This window comes from Gopherus flavomarginatus, chromosome 10 (genome assembly GCF_025201925.1).
Source record: "Gopherus flavomarginatus isolate rGopFla2 chromosome 10, rGopFla2.mat.asm, whole genome shotgun sequence".
Classification (NCBI taxonomy): domain Eukaryota; kingdom Metazoa; phylum Chordata; order Testudines; family Testudinidae; genus Gopherus; species Gopherus flavomarginatus.
The window spans coordinates 44,441,559-44,457,988 of NC_066626.1; the positions used below are offsets into that span (position 1 = coordinate 44,441,559).

General features: G+C 41.4%; 1 protein-coding gene across 1 annotated transcript in view; it reads left to right on the plus strand.

Annotated features, from left to right (window-relative positions):
• The window catches only part of ABCB11 (ATP binding cassette subfamily B member 11), a 60,497-nt gene that overhangs the window by 22,645 nt on the left and 21,422 nt on the right, over positions 1-16,430 (plus strand). The window contains exons 10-13 of the mRNA XM_050916263.1: positions 3,036-3,168; positions 5,716-5,877; positions 13,773-13,877; positions 13,996-14,157. Of these exons, the coding sequence (XP_050772220.1) occupies positions 3,036-3,168; positions 5,716-5,877; positions 13,773-13,877; positions 13,996-14,157 (562 nt within the window). The remainder of the gene's footprint in view (positions 1-3,035; positions 3,169-5,715; positions 5,878-13,772; positions 13,878-13,995; positions 14,158-16,430) is intronic.

A 16,430-nucleotide genomic window follows, 5' to 3' on the forward strand; every position in this document is an offset into this window, starting at 1 on the left:
AGTTCACCCATCTTATTATTTAGACTTCTAGCATTTGTGTACAAGCACTTTAAAAACTTGTCCCTGTTTATTTGTCTGCCCTTATCTGATGTGCCAGATTCTTTTTTATGTGACTGTTTATCATCTGGTCCAGCCCTTACATTATCCTCTTCCATCTTCTGTTCCTGACTATAACCTGGAGATTCCCTATCATCAGACTCTCCCCTAAGAGAAGTCTGTGTCTGATCCACATGCTCCTCTGCAGCAGTCGGCTTTCCCTCATCTCCTAGTTTAAAAACTGCTCTACAACCTTTTTAATGTTTAGTGCCAGCAGTCTTGTTCCACACTGGTTTAGGTGGAGACCATCTTTCCTGTATAGACTCCCCCATCCCAAAAGTTTCCCCAGTTCCTAATGAACGTAAACCCCTCCTCTCTACACCATCGTCTCATCCACGCATTGAGACTCTGAAGCTTTGCCTGCCTACCTGGCCCTGAACGTGGAACTGGGAGCATTTCTGAGAATGCCACCATAGAGGTCCTGGATTTCAGTCTCTTCCCTAGCAGCCTAAATTTGGCTTCCAGGACATCTCTCCTACCCTTCCCTATATCATTGGTACCTACATGTACCACGACCACCGGCTCCTCCCCAGCACTACACATAAGTCTGTCTAGATGCCTCGAGAGATCCGCAACCTTTGCACCAGGCAAGCAAGTCACCATACGGTTCTCCTGGTCATCACAAATCCAGCTATCTACGTTTCTAATGATCAAATCTCCCATTACTAACACCTGCCTTTTCCTAGCAACTGGAGTTCCCTCCCCTGGAGAGGTAACCTCAGTGCGAGAGGCAACCCCAGCACCATCTGGAAGGAGGGTCCCAACTATGGGAAGGTTTCCCTCTGCTCCCATTGACTGCTCTGCTTCCCTGGGCCTTTCTTCCTCCTCAACAGCACAGAGGCTGTCTGAGCGGAGGTGGGACAATTCTACAGTGTCCCGGAAAGCCTCCTCAACATACCTCTCTGCCTCTCTTAGCTCCTCCACTTCCGCCACCCTGGCCTCCAAAGTCCGTACGTGGTCTCTGAGGGCCAGGAGCTCCTTGCACCGACTGCACACATACGCCACCCGCCCACAAGGCAGGTAATCATACATGCTACATTCAGTGCAATAAACTGGATAGCCCCACTCTGCTGCTGAGCTTCTGCCTGCATTGTCTCCTAGTTAATGAAAGGGTGGGTTAAAGAAAGGGGTTTTGGAATATGGTTTGGATTATAGATTTTAAGGGGACTACAGGGGAACAGATAGGACCGACAAGGGACCCCCCCTCCCTTCCCACTCCCTGTCCAAACTCCCTTGCAAAACTCCCTGTTAGCAGCCCCTGGTCGCTTGTGCACGGCTTTATAAAGTCCTGGCCTGAGTTAATGCGCCTCCCACTGATTAAGGCTCAGCCAATTACCAGAGGCTTCGAGCTTTCAAACCTTCCTTTGAAGCTCATGGCCTCCAACTGCCAGCCACAGCACACAGTCCTTCAAACAAACAAACAAACAAACAAACAGATTGACAAACACAAGCTCAGCACACAACAAGTAACCCCCCAAATACAAACACACACACACTACAGACAATCCCTTACCCCACAGATGCTGTATTTGCTCCTCATTCACCTGGAGAACTCCCTTGCAAAACTCCCTGTTAGCAGCCCCTGTTCACAAGCCAAGCCAAGAATTACTCTTGCTTTACAACAGTATATGAGGCTGGGGAGTAGCACTGGTATCTAGTCACATTAATAGCTAACTTTCTTGCACTCATACAGCAGACCTTGGTTTGTGCAAGTGCAGGATCCGGGGCTTTAATTTGGGTAGCCATTTATGTTGACTGTACAAGCCTTCTCATTCATCTTATACTATAATAACTGATGAAGATGACCACTGTGTTGAAGATATAGGCCCAAATCCTACCCTGTGATGCACAGGTAATGGAAGATGGTATCCAGTACTTCTTCATCTCACACTGAAGGCAGTCGGGTTTCTGGCTTAATGTTTTCATATTTATGTACTATGCCTGTGCATATATTCATGTGTATTCTAGTTAAATCAATCCAATAACATGGAAAAAATTACTTGCTGTGGAATGTATTGATAAATTTGAGGAACATTGACATTCTGTCTCAGAAGACACATCTTAGTGTTAACACACAAGGGCATTTTTGTTACCAGTTCTTCCCAGAATCAAGCATTAAAGATTATAATTAATGGACCAGATCCTGAGAGGAGCAGCCAGCCCAAAATTTCACTTACCTTAATGGGAGTTGTGGGTGCTCAGCTGCTAATTTAGAAATAGATTCCAAAGGAACTGATACTCTTCTCTTCTGCATTGCTATCAAAAAGTCTATGAAAATGACAGCAGGGTCTGTTTGGATTTCACAACTCACTTCTCTCTCAGTGAAATCCTCTTTCTATACAACAAATTTTGGTTTTTTTAGGCAGGGTTGTTTCAGGTGACGCTGCCAAACCAGTGGCTGTAGACTAGGGCACCCTACTGTCACAGATAGGTGGAAAATTACAATATGCTGTTGAGTGCTCATGCTCCCGTACTGTGCCTGTGAAGTACAGCTACTATGTAATGACTGAGGGCCTGTGGTGAAACTGACTAGAGTACCGTGAGGGTGCAGGATACCCCCACTTTTCTGTGGCCTGGGCAAACATATTGCAGATTTAACAGGAAAACTCAACCACTATTTCCCTAATTTCCCCATAAATACAAGCTGCGTTTTCAGATATAAGAGAACAAGGTGCGGTATATGAACCTGAATAAAAGTATCTCTGTCTGCTATGGAATTCCTCCTTCCCACAGTTTAGGAGACTGAGGACGATGGCAGCATGAAAGGCAATCTTGGGCCTTTGCAGCCATAGCGTTTGCAAGTGTCCTCAGCTTTGCTGCAACAAGTTCTGATTTCAGGTTCTGATATAAGCCAGGATAAAAACTGACCCACTCTTCAAAATGCATATTGTGTCATTCAGCCCCTGAGGAACAGACTTTCACACATTTCTGTTCCACAGCGCTTCAGTTCGACAGCGTTCCAGGTCTCAGCTCTCTAATGTAGTACCCAGCCATCCATTATCAGTCACTGGAGACCAGTCAGACACTGTATATCGACTGCATCAATATGAAGAAGGCACATCTACGCAAAAGGTCAGACATCATCATTCATTATTAGATTGCCAGCAGATAAAGCATGTTTTTACATCTTTTGGCCCTGATAATAATATACAGTTAGGTATTTCTGTTATAGGTGGTTGTTGGTAGATATATCATCTTGCATGTATCTTTTTTTTTATATTTAAACAAAGATATTGCTCCCGGCCTCTACACTCACTGACCTAAGTGCTGCATTGGGTGGCACCTAATACGCATCTATCCACATGCAAAGCCTAGCACAGAGTAAGTCTGGTGATCTGGGTGTAGGTGAGGTTGAAGTGAACATCTAAAAGCAGGTACAGGTTACATGAGGGAAAATGCTCATTTTGTGGAGTATAACAGTTGCCCAGAGGTAGAAATTGCACTGCTTGTTCATTATGGAGCAAATCCCCTATATCCTCTGTGGACATGTGGTAGTCCTTCGATAGTGTAACCGGAGCTTCATTCTGAGGCCACTGAAGAAAATGGGAAAGTCTTGGTGACTTCCCTGGGCTTTGGATCAGTCTTCTGGTGGGGTTCTGCTGCATGGAGGATCAGGGCAGGATGCCTTTAAATGGACGGTTCAGAACTAACTATTCAGGAATATGCACAGTGGCTATTTACAAACCGCCCTGAAGCTGCCAGCATCAATTCCTAGCACTTCCTAGCACTCCTAGCTCTGTATAGGGCAGTGTGGGAAGTGGCACTGTTGCTGCCAGCACTGTGCCAAGGTAAACAGAGGACTCCAGTCATCAGAGCTGTGGCTCTGGCACCTTTGGCTTTCACCAACCTAAAAGGAAAAAAACAGAACATGCTTTTATCCCCTTCCCCCTTATATTTCTGGTAAAAAGATGTACAAAAAGGTCCACTTCCAGTAAACTGAGCTGAAATAAATGAGCAGGGCTCAGCACAGTAAGTGTTGTAATAGCCATTCTCTCCTAAATCAAAGAATAAGGTAAGGACCCATTTGATGATGAATCTTCTGCACTTACTACAGTAATTATGAGCATTCTTGTACCTGGCGTGAGGACAATCCACATGACGTGAGGAGTAATTAGTGTATAACTCAGAGGCCTCCTTTTTGTTCTAATTGTAATGGATGCCTATTCATCTCCCACACAGTGTCTAATCCATGCCTACAGCCACCATGTTTTGAAATACTACTTAAGAATTTGCCATGAACATTACAAGAAGACACCCTGTGAGGAAGTAATTTGAGAGCTCTGTAATGGGTTCTGGAGGGAGGAGAGGGTGAACTGCCTGAACTGCAGTGGCTGGAAGCATAATGGCAGCAAAGGGAAGCAGCAAGTGTAAAGATCTTCTTGACCCTGGTATAACTCCACTGGAGTCAGGGAATTTACCCCAAGGATCCATGCCCCATTGTCTCCTGACATGTTAGAGGGAATGTGTTCTGATGCCCACCTGTGACAGCAGGCCCCAGCAGGGAGCACAAGGCACTCTTATTATGGCTGTTTCCTGTGCACAGACAATGGAAAGAAAGTGGCTCCCTCCCTGCACTTTTTCTTATGGCCACTGAAGCCCTAAGTGTGGCAATTATAAAAATTAAGAGACATACTTTCATTTTACTATTGAGTAAGGATTTTACTACCAGTGAGTGGCAGAGAGAGATTACTATAAAGCCTTTGAAATATCAGTTTGAAAGCAAATATATACCATAGAAATGATGTGTCTGTGTTCATTTTAATACTTCCCAAAAGAATTTCAGCTTGCTTTTCAACCTTGACAGCATGATATTTCTCTAAAGGGTCTAGGCCTCTCTTGAGCACTGAATCCTATGAAACCATGTGGAAGTTTCAAGCTAAATCTATGAGTGGATGGCTCACCTGCGAGCACACGATTTTTCTATACCTCCCTCTTGGCTCTGCTTTCACAACTAAGAAAACCTAGGACCACCATTGCCTAGGCCTTCCTGGCTCAGTCATATTTGCTCATAGTACAAGTTGTAGCTAAGAGAGACACAGTTGTCTGGTGATCTGAATACAGAGAGTACAATTATGCTCCCAAGAGCCATGGGAGCCCCTGTGTGTGGCTCTTACTAACTTCCATACAGTAGTAGGGAGTGATCTGCCTCTGTGGCACTGTCCCTTCTCCTTCTGGGTCCTAACAGAAGACTCTCTGTAGGGTCAGGGTTTCCACAGGTTATGGGGACTGTGCAGGCTGGGGCTGGGAGTGAAGGCTTAGTGATAGGTGGGTGCAGAGGCTACGCTTCATTCCAGTACCAACCACTCAAATATTTCCCAGGAAATACACTTTGTGTATGGTGTGGGGTTGTTGATTGTCAGCCTGCTCAGAAGCAGCACGACTATGATGCCACGCTAATAAAAACACAATTTAAAAAAAAATCTGACCATGGTGAAGTAGCATGCTGAAGCTATAGTGCCTGGAAATTCTCTGCAGATGTGCAGTTCATAGGTCTGAACAGGGTGATGGGCTGTGAAAGTGGAACTTACTAAAGGCACCCTGATGTGGGGAGATGAATCCCTTATGGGTGTCATTGAGGGAATGTTTATGCTTCATAAACCAAATATATTTTGTTGGCAGACATTTGAGGAGGAAGAAGAGGAAGTGGAGCCTGCACCAGTCACCAGGATTTTGAAATACAATTCTCCAGAGTGGCCTTATATGTTGTTTGGATCTGTTGGCGCAGCTATGAATGGGGCAGTCAATCCACTCTATGCTCTATTATTCAGTCAGATTCTTGCAGTAAGTCATGCTAATATTTTAAAATTCATACAGTAGTGTTGGTTTTTACTCTTACACCTTTAGAGCTTATAGCAGGCAAGAGCGGATGAACAAACTGACACAGGAACTACTAAATGCTAATCTCAGCACTGATGTTGTCATCTTGGGAAAGTCTTTTAACCTCTCTGCTTCATCTTCCGAGTCTGGCAAGTGGGGATAATTCTTCTTACCTACCTGATCAAGGTGATCTGAAGAGTAAGAACCTATTCCTGTTCTAGTCTATTCTACATAGCTTCTTATGCCACTACGGTCACCATAGTATCTAATCAACTTTGCAGAAGCACATTACGCAATATGACTAACATCTGTCAAGTGTGGTTCCTTCTTTCTGTTAACCTCTCCCTAAGGGGAAAAAAAGTATTTGTGCAGTGTAATGTAATGGGTTGGTATCTTGGGGTGTTTTGTATATGTATATGCTGCTCTGTGTTCGCATAAGAGATGGCATAGTCAAGGAAGTGTGCCTTACACTTGGAACAGGAGGTGGTGAGGTTTGTTATGGTTCCTGCAGGAGTTTGTTCCACAGCCTTGGATCGACTCCCAAGAAAGCTCTATCTCCTGCTCAGATGAGCTTTACCAAATTAATTAGGGCATGATTCATGCTCTTTCTGAAGTCTGTGAGAATTCTGCTATTGACTTCAATAAGACGATGATTCAGGCTCTAATTAATTCATTCATGTTTGTAAAGTGCTCTGTATGTTGAAACTGCTAGTGTTAATTAAATTGCTTCAAATACCATTTTTTTCAGGTAAAATGAAAAAAATGTGAGAAAAGTATCTATAACAAAATATTATTTCAGTTTTTAATTGTTTCTTAATCTGTCCTTCACCCTCAGCAGGAATTTGTGTGTTACATGAATGTACTAACAGGGCCAAGGACTCTTGGTTTACTTAGCATCCACTCAGTGAAGACCACAGCTAATACAATTTCCTGTCTAGAAAATAAATTACTGGGAAAATGGGGCCTAGTTCCTGCTAAACCTTACTTATCTGTGTAGTTCCACTCTCCTCCCATGGAAAATCAATGGTTTTCAGGATCAGGTCTATATTTTGACCACAAGTGTCAAAATGTAATAGAATATAGAGCAAAATTAAAACACTTCAGAATATGAAAATACCTTAAGGCTCTTGGCCAGAGCTCTTCCTGCAAGGTAGTGAGCACCTTGATCTCCCTGGATGAATCCCTCATCTCAAAGGATTGGGTCCAGTGGGAGCTGAAAATGCTCAGCACTTTGCTGGAGGTACTGTGCGTCCTGGAAGAATTGGGCTCCAACTGAGATACTTTAACAATCAACAGCCATGCTTTATTATCTATAGGCCTAGAACGTTTTTGCTCTGCTAGTGCAGGGCCAGGCAGACAGCCTGCTAATAGATGGAGCACACATCCTCATGAATATCCTCACTGATGATGGTGATAGACATGTTGGCTTTTGCTGGAGGAGAAATAAACTCTGAGAAGGGGGAGAAAACACATTTGTGACTAGAAGAAGCCAGATCTAGTAGGAAGAGAAATGTTACTTGGAAAGGTCTCAGATGTTGCTATAAAAATAGACTGAGATTAAAATGAATCAATAATAAAAAATAAAAGTTCCAGACAAGATATTTAGAAAGAAGTCAGTACATGAATGCAGCAGAAACCATTGTTGCAAACACAGAGCTGGCTTATTCTACTTACATTACAAGTAATAATGCTGCTTCTGACACATGAGCAAATAGCCTCCCTTCCATCCCAGCTGCATTTGCATCTACATAGTGCAATTTGAGAGAAGGGGAAAGCAGAGGTTCTGCACTATGGTCCCATTTCTGGAGAGACCTTCTGCACATGCTTAAGTCTCAGGGTGACCACATGGCCAGATTTTATAGGGACAGTCCCGATTTTTGGGTCTTTTTCTTATATAAGCTCCTATTACCCCCACACCCTGTCCTGATTTTTCACATTTGCTGTCTGGTCACCGTAGTCTCAGTTGAGAACAGCACTTATGCATGTGCTTACATCCCACTGACTGCTCCTGAATCAGGGCTTGTAACAGGAGCCCCAGAATGAATTGTGATTGGCTCTGCAGAATTCCCCATAGGGCTCCTGCACAGTACACACTACAGTAATAACACTGCAACCCTTTAAATGGGAGCCAACTGCGTTCTCTCCTGTGTGCTCATCTAGCATTGCCAGCTGGTGAGAGAAGGAGGCATGGCTATGGCCCTCCCCTCAGAACATCTTCCTTGCAGCCTTTGGAGAAGTTTGCACTTGCACTAAGGGGAAGCAGTGGCACTACTTCAGCCACAATGTGGATGGTGAATGATGCAGCGTTTAAGGAAGGGAAGGTGCTTTGCACTCACTCCTTTCACTTGCACAGTTGAGGCTTGAGCCTGCCCTATGGAAAATTTGTCATTTTGACTCCAATGGGATCAGGAGCAGACTTCTGGACGCAGTCACCTATCATCTAGCCCTACAGAAGTAGTAAACTCATATTTATAGCATGTTTCAGTATAAACACTTACAGGGATGCACTCTTGTGCATTTGGGAAAATTCCAAACTCTTTCCCCTCATTTAGAGCTCTCATTAATTCTAGAAAATAAAGTATGCTTTAGCCGCTTTCACAGCCATGTATTCTGATCCATAACACACTGTTAGTTTTATAAATTCATATTTCTGTTCCTTCAATAGACTTTCTGCTTCTACCATTTCAGATGAAGAAAGCTGGTTCTGAGAGCAATTGTAACAATTAACATCTGGTGTGTGAGGATGATCTATTCTCACACTTCCTGTGTTTTGTGCTGGTTATATACACAAAATGCTCATTTTTATGAAGCATTTTTCATCCCATTTATATAAAGTTTAGACATATATTATGTGCTTATAATGCCACGTGGTCCAAGGATACAGAAAAAGACTAGAACTAAGAGCAATTAGATCTGTGTTCTAATCTAGACTCAGCATTGGACATAATTTGTTCGAGTCACAGACTTCAGCTTTTTGGAGAGGATCTATAAATGGAGATTCCCTATGTCCTAATAAGGAGGAGAGGATAGAAAATGATAAAATACAGGGAGAAACAGTCAAAATTCCCATTCAATTACAGCATGCAATAGGGGACAGCCCAAAAATGACAAGTTTTTAAAATGCTCATATACCAATGCTAGAAGTCTAAATAATAAGCTGAGTGACCTAGAGTGCCTAGTATTAAATTAAGATATTGATATAATAGGCATCACATAAACCTGGTGGAATGAGGATAATCAATGGGACACATATCAGAGGGGTAGCCGTGTTAGTCTGGATCTGTAAAAGCTGCAAAGAATCCTGTGGCACCTTATAGACTAACAGACATATTGGAGCATGAGCTTTTGTGGGTGAATACCCACTTCGTCGGATGCCAGTAATGGGACACAGTAATACCAGGGTACAAAATATATTGGAATGACAGAACAGGTCGTGCTGGTGGGGGAGTGGCAGTATATGTGAAAGAGAGCATAGAATCAAATGAAGTAAAAATCTTACATGAACTAAATTGTACTATAGCATCTCTATGGATAGTAATTCCATGCTTGAAAAATAAGAATATAGCAGTAGGGATATATTACAGACCACCTGACCAGGATGGTATTAGTGACTCTGAAATGCTCAGGGAGATTAGAGAGGCTAGTAAAATAAAAAACTAAATAATAATAATGAGGGGCTTGAACTATCCATTGACTGGGTACATATCACCTCAGGAAGGGATGCAGAGATAAAGTTTCTTGATACCTTAAATGACTGGTTCTTGGAGCAGCTAGTCCTGGAACCCACAAGAGGAGAGTCAATTCTTGATGTAGTCCTAAGTGGAGCACAGGATCAGGTCCAAGAGGTGAATATAGCTGGACCGCTTGGTAATAGTGACCATAATATAATTACATTTAACATCCCTGTGGTGCGGAAAACTCCACAGCAACCCATCACTGTAGCATTTAATTTCAGAAATGGGAACTACATAAAAATGAGGAGGTTAGTGAAACAGAAATTAAAAGGTACAGCACCAAAAGTAAAATCCCTGCAAGCTGCATGGAAACTTTCTGAAGACACCATAATAGAGGCTCAACTTAAATATATACCCCAATTTAAAAAACATAGTAAGACAACCAAAAAAGAGCCACCGTGGTTAAACAACAAAGTAAAAGAAGCAGTGAGAGGCAAAAAGGCATCCTTTAAAAAGTGGAAGCTAAATCTGAATGAGATAAATAGAAAAGAGCAAAATCTCTGGCAAATGAAGTGTAAAAATATAATTAGACCAAAAAAGAATTTGAAGAACAGCTAGCCAAAGAATCTAAAAGTAATAGCAAACGTATTTTTAAATGCATCAGAAGCAGAAAGCTTTCTAAACAACCAGTGGGGCCACTGGACAATCGAGATGCTAAAGGAGCACTGAAAGACGATAAGGTCATTGCGGAGAAACTAAACGAATTCTTTGCATTGGTCTTCACTGTTGAGGATGTGATTCCCAAACCTGAGCCATTCTTTTTGGGTGACAGATATGAGGAGAAACAAACAAGGAGTACTTGTGGCACCTTAGAGACTAACAAATTTATTTGAACATAAGCTTTCGTGGGCTAAAACCCACTTCATCAGATGCATGCAGTGGAAAATACAATAGGAAGAGATATATACACAGAGGACATGAAAAAACGAGTGTTGCCATAGCAACTATAATGAGAGAAATTAGTTAAGGTGAGCTATTATCAGCAGGAGAAAAAAATGTTTGTAGTGATAATCAGGATGGCCCATTTCCAACAAGAATAAGGATAAAATGAGCTATGGCAACTATTGTAGGTTGCATCAAGAGGACAAGAAGTGCAGCAGATGCACCCTTATATATTATGCTCTTATTATGATGGATTAATGAGAAGAGGTGTTATTTTTTTAAATAAATGAAATTAAGTCTGGCCAAATCATATGCTCTACTGTTGAAAGGTAATGGCAGAGCACAGACATCCGGAGCAGACTTTAATCTCTCAACGCTAAATGCAAACGAGGCATCATTGTTTTGGATTTTGAAGGGTTTGTTGCCAGGGAGCTGATACTGAAGGTTAAATATTACTTTGAAGAGGCTTACCAGTGGAGAATAACCATTTCTGTGCAATTCCTATTCCAATTCCTTCCAAACAATAATGTTTATAGATCACTGCAGAATTATAAATACATTGGGGGTGGCCTTTTAAGACGCAGACTTAAATGAATTTTGTGGAATTTTATTTTTGCGTCTGTAACTAAGAAGAAAATTCCAGCAGCCCTTTCTATTGTTAGCTATTTAGTTACCAGAATGTAAGACAGTTTAGACCCAAGTCTTAAAGGTCAAATCTGCAAGCTCTTTTTAACCGTCCCCAAGAGCTAAACACGTTGCTCTCCTGGAGGATTGGCAGATGAATAGAGATTTGATTTGTGAAACCCAGTTAGAATATTAGAACTATTGTCATTTTAGCAAAGAAGTCCAAATATAAGTCCTAAGATAATTAACTGGTAGGTATTTCAATTGACAGTAATTCCTATGAACTGGAACTGCTAAAAGATGACTAGTGAGATTTGGACCATTACTTCATCAGCCATTAGTTTCATAGCAGTAGATAAAAAGATCAGACATAAAGAGAAGAGATAAAAAAAACAGCATTAGGGAGGGAAAAATGTTCCTAATTTGAGCTCTGGACATTTTTTCTAATGGATTCTCTTCCCAAGCCACACTGACAAGAGAATGACTTGTTTTCACATTGGTTCAACAACATGTGGGACCTACGTTCTCCCTTTGAAGTATGCCTATGTCTTCTATTAGCAGCATCAGTGAGAGCTGTTCACGTGTACCAAAGGGCAAATTGTCCTGATTTGCAAGTATGTACTTGAAACATAAGTGCTTGATTTTGTACTTCCCAATGAGCCAACAGCTGTCATAGATTTTATGGGTGTTAAGGGAGTTGCCCTATTGTTGCTTTACAGAAAAAAGAGAGTAATTGAGTCCACTAATCTTTTCCACAGTGTTGTGATTTCAGCCAGTATTCTCTGGATCACTATCAGAACCCCTAACTCCTTTTCAGAGTAGGGAGGAGAATTGTTTAGGCTGTAACTAGCTATGTGCAGCAAATGATCATACGCTCAGTGACTGCACATCATATCTTTTGCCTCTGTTTTTATTCTTGTTAACCCTATAGCAAGCCTTAACCAGGAAGAAAAGGCCAGACAAGGAGGGAGAAAATTTGTTCTTCTTAACCTCTGAGGATAGGAAAAGAAGCAATGGGCTTAAATTGCAGCAAGGGAGGTTTAGGTTGGACGATAGGAAAAACTTCCTGTCAGGGTGGTTAAGCACTGGAATAAATTGCCTAGGGAGATTGTGGAATCTCCATCATTGGAGATTTTTAAGAGCAGGTTAGAAAAACACCTGTCAGGGATGGTCTAGATAATACTTAGTCCTGCCACAAGTGCAGGGGACTGGACTAGATGACCTCTCGATGTCCCTTCCAGGCCTATGATTCTATAATTCTATGACTTTGTTTAGGAAAATAAAAACTGCCATACTAATCTTAACAATGCCATCCAGTAGCCTGTCGCTTACACTAGCCACTATGAGATGCTTCAGAGAAAAGTGCAAAACCCATATAAAAGGTAATTATTCCAAGGGAAAATTTCTTCCAGCTTGTTGCTTTACAGTAGCAATTGAGGTTTATGGTTTTGGGGATAAGTTCTTGTTCTTTGGACACACTGTAGTAGCTGTAGAGAGAGTACAAACGATAGCATGCCCTCAAGCTCTAGGCTGATACTCATGAGTTTGCAAGAGTACAATAAGGATCATTTGCTTTTACTTCTATTATACAGAGAGATGGTCCTGAACAGGAATATTTGAGAAAATCTGGATCTGGATTTGGATCCATGCTTTGTGGCAGCGGTCCATATCTACAAAGTACATCCAAAGTAGAACTTACTTCAGATCATGATCTGGATCTTATCTTTACACCTCAGGCTTCCCTCTTGTTATATTGAGAGTCTGGCTCTTCACAAGAGACTGGGAAGTTGGGACTTTAAATAAATGCAACCTAACTCAGAAACTAAAACATTTAGCAAATTTATAAGGCCATTTTGTGCTGTAAGCTTGTCATATAACTCAACAGAAATAAAACGAAACCCATCTACTGAAACTGTGGTATTTTGCACCTGGATTTCTCCTGGGGGGTCTCTGTGAAAATCACAGAAACTCATAACCAGACCATGCAGGTTTTCTAAAGGCAAGACCTCACACTAGGACCCAGCCCTTACAATAGATTAGAATATTAATATAAATGGGAGTAATGCAGTGAAATGAAATCCATGTCCTTTCAAAATTTTAAAAGATTCTAAACAATTGGTTAAAATTTCTCTAGTATGTTTAGACAGGTTCCATTTATTTATATAGATGTACTGTAGTTCCAATTGTGTGTGAAATAATCAAGTAATAAAGCCTGATTGAATTTTAAATTTAAGTATACAGGGCACCAATCAGGATAACTGTTTTGATTCCTTAATCTTATGAATTCAGACTAAGAAATAGCAGAATTTTACATTTGGGAGATCACAGATTTCTATGAATGAAAACAGGGAATGCTCTCATAAACCTAACTGCAAAAATCTGTACGAGACAGTCAGCTGATGTAAATAGGCAAAGCTCCACTGAAGTCAATGAATTTGCACTGATTTATACCAACTGAGGATCTAGCCCAGGATGTTTTCATCTGACCCTGATCTTTAGAGGCTGACATGAAAACTTTATACTATATTTCACTGGCATAGACAAATTCTGCTCACCTTATTCACGCTAATACTATCATTGACAATCTAATGTTATGACATTCTTTTTTTTTTCCAAAAGACCTTTTCCATGCCTGATAAAGAAGAGCAAAGAGCACTGATCAATGGCATCTGCCTGCTTTTTGTCCTTGTTGGAGCTGTATCATTTTTCACACAGTTCCTGCAGGTAATGGCAATTAATTAAACTTCTGCTTTGCTAGTTTCTGTTTTTTTCTGTTCATGTCTGGCTTTGTGTGCATATATGTGTTCTGTATAATAAGTGTATTTGTTCTTATGCATACTAGGGATACACATTTGCAAAATCTGGTGAGTTGCTTACAAGACGGTTAAGGAAAATGGGTTTCCAAGCTATGCTAGGCCAAGAGATTGGTTGGTTTGATGATCACAGAAACAGCCCTGGTGCCTTGACTACAAGACTTGCAACAGATGCATCACAGGTTCAAGGGGTAAGAAACCATATAATAGGAATTATTTTGCTCCATGTTAATTACTGCATTACTATGGTATGTGATGTCACAAGAATTATCTAGTGTGTAAACAGTAATATAAATATATATCCAAGGGTGAAAGTAACTTAAAGGACTTACCAGTACGCTGGAGTCCTGAGCAGGGGCATGGCCTCAACTGGAAGAGGCGGGGCCTTTCACGATGTAAAGGCCCTGGGGCTCCAGCTGTGCCTGGGAGACTCAGGGCCTTTAAGTCACCCTGGAGCTCAGAAGCGAATTAAAGGGCCCGGGGTTCCAGCTGCCGCAGAGCTCTGGGCCCTTTAAATCACTGTGGGAGCCCTGCTGCCAGAGCTCCAGTGGGGATTTAAAGGGCCCGGGGCTCCCCACAGTGGCAGGAGCACTGGGCCATTTAAATTCCCACCCAAGCCCGGCTGCTGGAGCTCCAGCGGTGCTTTAAAGGGCCCAGGGCTCCTCGCAGAGGCTGGAACCCTGGACCCTTTAAATCACCACCATGGAAGCCAGTCCAGTGCAGCACGGCGTACTGGCTCTTGCTGGTATGCCATACAGTACAGTACCAGCTTACTTTCACCTCTGTATATATCTAATCTCATGGTCTCTACCCTCACTCTGCCTAGCTAAGCTATTTCCAATGTATGCTCTATCTAGCATAGACTGGCACAGCAATTAGTTACTCTCCGTATAAAGAACTATATGCAGAACTAGAGACAGATCCTGCTGTCCATTGTACCAGTGTAAATAGATCAGTGCCATAAAAGTCACTAAAGTTACCACAAGTCACCAATATAACTGAAAGACGAATTCAGGACATAATCTTCAATTTCTCATTCCTGAAGGTGGAATTTTGCCATAATAACTAAATGTATATTTCTGAAACATATCACAGTCATTTTCAACCAAATTAATCAATAGTAATATCACTGATTAAACAGAATTTTCAGCGCGGTGTGGAGTTTATTACATGTGGCTGTTGTGATTTATGCTAACAATCCAGTTAAGAAAAGCACTCTCTACTACTACAAGGGATGCCATTTTGGGATCAGTCTCAGGCCTTCATGGACTAATATTGCAGAAGTAATGCTCTTATTTTTTGGGAAGGCTGCCTGTTAGCACCATATTCTAGCACCCCCTACTGGTTGAAGGTGTGTGCTGATGAGTTATGTGTGTGGTCAACATTAGCACTGATACTTGGTTCTAAATTTAAAGCAAGTAATTTTGTTTCTACAAACACAGAAAGAAATGTATGGACTTTTTTAAGCTGGTGATAGGAGTTTTGCTGGACTTTTTCCTTCTTGGAGTTTTATGGAATTTAAAATAAGAATGGGAGAGAAAGAAGAAAAAGTTGCAGCCTACAGCTTCCTGTCAGCAGCAAGCAGTCAATATTTCCCCAGCATCTCAGAAATCAGCAGCCATCTCCCTCCCCCTTCTTACAGTTACATTAAGCTGCAAACACTTACATGTTCCATTTTAATTTGCATGCACAAACTTCTTAACACCAACTCTGCCTTACAGTAGCTGCATAAGAGAAGGCCTTGTTCTAGCCTAACGCAGTATTCTCTGCCTTCTCTGAAGATTCTAGTGACTGCACTATACACAATAAACACAGCTGTGAAATGAACAAAGCCAAAAACTTTTCCCAACTCTTGGGTTTAGTTTCAGTTCCATTATTAATAAAAGGTCAAATAATGAAGCTCATCTGGAATTTATTAATCAATGATTAACACAACCCAATACAGAATATAGAAAGGCAGGCTATGGTTACCAAACCAATCTGGAAACTGGACAAGTTACTGCAGCTCGATTTACTCCTATCTAAATGCAATGAACAGTGTAAATAGAAATTAGGTGAACCAAAAATGGTTCCCTGCTAGTTAAGAGCTTAACAAAGGAATATCAAGGGTTTTATAAAATAAGTATTAACACTTTCTCCAAGGAAAAAAGACCACAGGTCCCGCGTACCAGAAACTAAAAGAATTACCCTAAGGGTAGTAGACCCGCTTGTAGCAATTACCATGGCGACAACCACAGAACCTATTTCATGTCCAAAAGTGGAACCAGGACCAAAGAGTGGAGTCATCCCTCTTTCAATACCCAGGACTTTAGTTAATAATATACAATTTATACATAAATCTATGGTTTTAAATTAATTACATTGGAATATGGCACAAATTGAAATGTGTAAAAATACTATGTCTAGATTATCTGCTTCTATACCAATTGAAAGACAGGCTGCATATCCATGAGCAAATAAGAGA